The sequence below is a fragment of the Cottoperca gobio genome, chromosome 17 (genome assembly GCF_900634415.1).
Source record: "Cottoperca gobio chromosome 17, fCotGob3.1, whole genome shotgun sequence".
Lineage (NCBI taxonomy): Eukaryota > Metazoa > Chordata > Actinopteri > Perciformes > Bovichtidae > Cottoperca > Cottoperca gobio.
Genome location: NC_041371.1, coordinates 287457 through 294500, shown reverse-complemented (window position 1 = coordinate 294500; position 7044 = coordinate 287457). Strand labels below are relative to the sequence as shown.

Sequence of the window (7044 nt, the reverse complement as noted above, 5' to 3'; positions counted from 1 at the left end):
TTTAGTGTTAAGATTAGAGAGATACTTTATTAATCCTGAGAAGATTAGTCAGTAAAATAAGAAATAAATGCAACAGATAATCGACAAAACCAAAAATCTGAATGTTTCCTGAAATGCTAAAATATTTAATATTCTTTAAAGGAAATAAAAAGATTTAAATAAATGTTTTACGGAGTTTATCTTTTGGGTAAATAATAAAATATTCTGAATTTGAAACTGCGTCGAAAGTTCAGATTAAAATAAATCTTGAAGTTATTTGAGTTTTTGCATTTTAAACTTTAGTGCATCTAAAGAACATGTTGAATATAAACTGAGAGGTTTTCAGTCAGCTGTCCGTCACAGTGTGACGAGAGGATCAGATAAAATCCTCTTCGGCAGAGGAACTCCGCTCATCGTCCACTTAGGTAAGATGGAAATCAAATAATATTTTAAGATGGAGAAAACGTTGAACTCCTTTTCTGAACCAAAGAATGAAAACTAAAAACTAAATAAATAAAATCAAGTTATTTGTGTCTGCATGCGAGTCCTAAACTCAGTCGTCTAATATTATTTAAAACATCAATGTTCTCTAAATATTAACCGCTTTAGTTTCTTACTTACTTAATTGTCACTTTTTAAGACGTTCAGGAACATAATTGAGTTTTTTCTGGTTTTGTAAATCACTTGATTGAAAGTGATACATTATAAATATCTCTGCTTCAGTATTTTGAAACATTTTGTGTTTCGAGCCTCAATAAAAGAAAACATCTGAAATTAGTTTTTCATGTTTAAAATCTCCAAAAAATAAAACATGTAAAAGAAAAGTGAAATAGAAGAATTGATGATCATAATTATAATAAATGCATAAACTTATAAAGTATAAATAAATATCATCATATACATTTTATTTATGATGTAAAGCTACAAAATGTACAAACGGCAGATTTGTTATTCAGTTAAAACGATGATTTTGTGAATGGAGTTTGGTTCAGAGAGTTTGTGTTGAGGAGCTTCGTGTTGTGTGACTGGAGGGGGATATAAACTCGTGTTTGGAAGAGGAACCAGACTAAACATTGAGCCCAGTAAGTAGAAATATAGATTATAAACATTATTTATATGCAGCATCTTTAAAGCAGGTGAAACATCTGAACATTAGATGTGGTGCATGTGAACTTCTGAGTCTCGACCACTAAATTAACCTGGATGTAGGTTGTAGGATGTTGAATGTGATAAATACACATGCGATTGTAAATTGTTTATTTATTATTATTAATAACAAAAACATGACATAAGTCACCAAAAAAACAAACTCAAAGTGATGCATGACAATGTGATAACTGATCACAGTGAGCTCAGAAAGAAATAATTCAGATGATATTAAATTACTGCAGGATGATGATAAACTGGATTAAAGGTTCATTTAAAGTTAAAAAGCAGTTTTAAAGCAGATCTGATTTTTATTCCCTTTTGTGCAGAGTTGTTAAAACGATTTAAAGAAGGTTTGAGCAGAAATAGTTGAAAGATTGTATGATCACAATAATGAAACACATGTTCAGGACTCTACAGGATTGTAATCAGGAAATGATATTAAATCACGACTTTTTAACTGGACAGAAATAAAACAATGATTTTGTGAATGGAGTTTGGTTCAGAGAGTTTGTGTTGAGGAGCTTCGTGTTGTGTGAATGTTGGAGGATTGAAAATGATCTTTGGAAGTGGAACCAGATTAAACGTTGAACCCAGTAAGTAGAAATATATATATATATATATATATATATATATATACATTATTAACAATATGTAAACTTTAGTGTTTGATATGAATATGAAGATTAAAAAGATAAATGAACAGCGATGGAAAATAAAATCAGCAAAAGTATAAAAAACTAAATGTTTTTATCTCAAATGTCAACATTTCAAAATGTAAGAAAGAAAACAAAGATCTAAATAAGTGTTGATAATAAAATATAATTCAGTTGATAATGTTTTAATCAGGATAAGAGACGTTAAATCTGGATGTTTATGTTTCGTGGATTCTTTGGTTCAGAGAGTTTGTGTCGTGGAGCTTCGTGTTGTGTGAATACTGGTCAGAGGATGATCTTTGGAAGTGGAACCAGATTAAACGTTGAACTCAGTAAGTAGAAATATAGATTATAAATATTATTTATATTGAGGATTTCTTTTAAATAAACTCACATTAATAATAAAATAATAAATACATCAGCTGTTGTTGATAACAAGATTCTCTACTACACCTTCAACATCAACATTTAAACACTAACTCATGATATGAATCTATAATGAACTATATTTAGTGTCAGATAAAGATTCTGATAACGGCTCTCAATATTTAAGATCAACATTCCTGTTTTAAATTAAAAATTATTTTACAATCAAATCCGAATATTTAACGATAGAATTTATTTATTTCTCCAAAATATTAACTTTTCACAAACTTTTAAGACTAAAAGGCTGAAAGATGATCCTGATCATTAAAATAACGATAAAACAGAATCATCAATGTATTTATTCATAACACACATAGTGTAAATGTTAAAACGATGATTTTCTGAATGGAGTTTGGTTCAGAGAGTTTGTGTCGTGCTGCTTCATGTTGTGTGAATGCGAATCAGAAGATGGTGTTTGGAAGTGGAACCAGACTAAACATTGAGCGCAGTAAGTACAGATATGAGTTATTAATGCTACATACAGAGAGCGTCTTCAAAGTAGTAAAGTAATCATATATGTAATGATGTAACAGCAGATAAAAGAAGATAGAAACGGGAAGTTATCTGGACGGGAAATGATTCGACTCTTCAGACTCGGGTTCATATTGTTGTCGGTGAAGCGCGTGTATCTCAGACGTCAGGAACAAAAATATGTTTTTAGATAAAATCAAAAATTAATAATCATAACAAACTAAGATTTCGAGACGTTTTTATGAGCATGAAATAAATATTGGTGTATTAAAACATTTTTAATGGACAGAAGTCTTGTATGTAAAAACAATGATTTCCTGAATGGAGTTTGGTTCAGAGAGTTTGTGTCGTGGAGCTTCGTGTTGTGTGAATACTGGAAATCAAAAGATGATCTTTGGAAGAGGAACCAGACTAAACATTGAGCCCAGTGAGTAGAAATATAGATTATAAACATTATTTATATGAAGCATCTTTAAAAACAGACTTTACTTGTTCACACAACAGAATAGAAGATACAAAAGATAAAAAGCTGTATTTTAATATAAAACACATGAATAGAGAAAGTAATCTGTGTATTAATCAGATGATCAACGCTTTGTTCAGTTTCTGCACAGTAAACTTTACATTTTTGATTTGATTTTGTTGTCGCAAATGCAAAATCTATAAATAATTTTGTATGAAATCGTGACTTTTTTTAATGGATAGAAGTTTCTAATGTAAAAACAATGTTTTTCTGAATGGAGTTTGGTTCAGAGAGTTTGTGTCGCGCTGCTTCATGTTGTGTGACTGGAGGTGGAAATCAAGTTAAAATAATCTTTGGAAGTGGAACCAGACTAAACATTGAGCCCAGTGAGTACCGATGTAAATGATGAATATTATTTATATGAAGCGTCTTCAGTGTTTTACTTGAAAACAAGGAACCAGAACAATAGATTAACAAAATGTTTAATTAGTTTTTATGAAGATAAATTGAGTCGTTAATGTTGGATCATCAAACAGCTGCTCCAGTATCTCTGTACATTTACATTTAATTTATAAAGAATATTTCTTACATGTAAAGTGTCCCGTTGGAACGTAAACATTCAGACAGAAGTCTGTTAAAATGATGATTTTCTGAATGGAGTTTGGTTCAGTGAGTTTCTGTCGTGGAGCTTCATGTTGTGTGAATGCTGGATTTAAGATGATCTTTGGAAGTGGAACCAGACTAAACATTGAACCCAGTAAGTAGAAATATATATATATATATATATATTATATATTATTATATATATATATTATATATATATTACAGATTATAAACCAGAGTATTAGATTTGAAGATTAAATCAAAGCAACAATTAATTACGAGCATTAAATCCGTTCATTGTCTCTATCGTTTGATATTAATTTAATGTAGAAATATCATCTTATTGTTGTGACTGCATTGTTTCTGTAAACACACTGTACTCCTGTTCTACATGAACACGTATAAAACTACTAAAGAAGTCAAACAGAAATATAAATAATCATGATCAATACATCAACTTAAAAAGTATAAATCAAGAGCATCTTTACTACCTCGACACTAAATATCAAAATCTACATTTTAATTATGATTATAAAGGTAAACAATGTACAAATGGCAGTTTTCTTATGACTGGAATGTAATAATTCAGTCAACTTTTTAAAATGATGATTTTCTGAATGGAGTTTGGTTCAGCCGTCACTGCTGAGTTTGTGTCGTGGAGCTTTGTGTTGTGTGAACGCTGCAGGAAGAACTAAACTCGTGTTTGGAAGTGGAACCAGATTAAACATTGAGCCCAGTAAGTTCTGATTTACATATTAAATATCATTTATATGAAGCATCTTCAAAGTTAAACTTCACTTGTGCTAAACAACAGAAGACAAGAACAGATAAAGTTGAGCTGACGATGGAAATGATTCTCATGAAATCAGCACAAAGTTAATAATTCAGCAGAACGTGAAGTGAGAAGTTTGCATCTCTAAATTTCCCAAAGTAAGAAACGTCTTCTGTACAGTAAATATTAGAATCCACATTATGAATGATAAACGTTTATAGTTTGTCGTTATCTTTAATGTAAATAGAAACAACGTTTTAGGACTGGAGCCATAAAACTCTGAAATGTAAAACAGGTGTTTTGTGAATGGAGTTTGGTTCAGAGAGTTTGTGTCGTGGAGCTTCATGATGTGTGAATACTGCAGGTGGAACTAAAATCATCTTTGGAAGTGGAACCAGATTAAACATTGAGCCCAGTAAGTAGAACTATATATTATAAACATTATTTATATATAGAAGCGTCTTTACAAACACTTGTGATGGAACTCATCCGACTCTTCAGCCTCATAAAATCTGCACAAAGTAAAACATAATTAAATAAATCAACTGAGAAAGTTATTAATATCTTCACCATGAGCAGTAAAATACTTTGTTCTATTGTACGCTTAATATCAAAGTGTACTTTTTTATTTATAATGTCTTTTATTATTATTATTATTATTATTATTATTATTATTATTATTATTATTATTATTATTATTATTATTTTAAAACATGATTCCAGCAGAAGTCTGAAATGTAAAACAGGTGTTTTGTGAATGGAGTTTGGTTCAGAGAGTTTGTGTCGTGGAGCTTCATGATGTGTGAATACTGGAGCTGCAACTAAATTAATCTTTGGAAGTGGATCCAGATTAAACATTGAGCCCAGTGAGTACTGATTATGAATATTATTTACCTTTAAGATATCACACTTTGCTTGTTATTCACACAACAGAAGCTGTATTTGAATATAAAACACATGAATAGAGAAAGTCTTGTGTAAACACTGGAGTACGTGATGAACTCCTCTAACAGAAGTTCTTCTGCTCACACTGATGACCAAACATTCATTTTCAAATGTTACAGTGAAGTTATTTATTTGAGTTCATTTGTGTGTTCAGTCCTGCGGAGGTCACGTCGTGTGAAACCTTTAGTTTACCAGCTGATCTTCAGACTGAACGTTGAAGTGAGTCGTTACAAAACCTCAAATCTCCTGAAGATATAAATGACCTTTCTTAAATTCTTAAATGTTTTCTTCACAAAGCGTTGGATGTTCCTGTGATCTCAACTCTTTGGTTGACTTTGAACTGGTTCACGCCTCTTCAGCCGTTTACACTTATATGAACTTAAAGAGGAACATAGAATATTTAAGTATATTTGAATACACTCTGAACTGTAATGAAAGGTGACCCAACACGTCGCATTAATTATAGAGCTCAAGTTCAAATACAAATTTGCTCCCCCTGATTTGTTTGACTTATCTTTTGTCTCTATGATTAGTGCAAGTTCACTATGAAACATGTACTTCAAAGATTCGAAGCTTTGTTGTCATGTGCACAAAACCTACAGCGAAGTTGTTGCCAATGAAATGTGAAGTCGCAGCTCCAACAACACAACCCTTTACTTAAGACATGGAAACATAAGTAAAGCGGAGCAACACACACAAAGGTGCAAGTAAAATGCAGGAACAAGTCAAATATATACATATAAATAAGATGAAACGGAATGTATAATTAAAGTACAGCAGAATAAATACTTTAAACATCTATAAGTTATTGTTATATCACTTCCACTGTGTGACTCTTACTGGAACCTCCAAAGTGATCTTTGGAGAAGGAACCAGACTTAGTGTGCAGAGCCGTGAGTACTGAGACAACACACAGTGATGATGTGCTTTAGTATTTAAAATAATATATAAATGTTTAATATTTCCATTTCAACAAATGATCCTGTTGGATAAATCCAGAATAATGTTTTATATTTATTAACATTTAAACCCTAGAATAAACAAACAGCAGCTTTAATACAATAAATAGCGCCTTGAGATTGCTTTGAAAGGCGCTTCATGAATACAATTTATTATTATTATTATTATTATTATTATTATTATTATTATTATTATTATTATAAATAAGTACAGCGGTTTGCAGACGATGTGATTGTATTTATCGATGTCTGTAGTTGTTGTAAAGTAAAGTGTCCTGATGCATTTAGATATTAACTAAACAATATACAGGTGACGTAGTTATTGTTCAGATCAGACTGACTGTGTGACTACGTCTGGAAGCAGGAAGATCGTTTTTGGAAAAGGAATCAAACTAAATGTAGAGAGCAGTGAGTATCTAAAATATAAAAAGATGAATAACAGCGACGTTGTTTCATGCTGTGGTTTATCTCCAGAGATGTTCAGTCTGTTGCTTTAGGACTTGGAAAGGAAGGAATCCTCTTGTGATGTTAAAGACAAACGAAGGAAGTAACTCGACACAAAGAGTGAATCAGTTCATTATTGTTCTGTATGTTATTATTATTATTATTATTATTATTATTATT

General features: G+C 31.0%; 1 gene segment (V, D, J or C); it reads left to right on the top strand.

Moving 5' to 3' along the window:
• Positions 1-1612: 1612 nt before the first annotated feature.
• The window catches only part of LOC115023055 (T cell receptor alpha constant-like), a 19114-nt gene continuing 13682 nt past the window's right edge, over positions 1613-7044 (top strand). Inside the window, 1 exon segment of the C gene segment in view lies at positions 1613-1721. Within this exon segment, the coding sequence occupies positions 1682-1721 (40 nt within the window).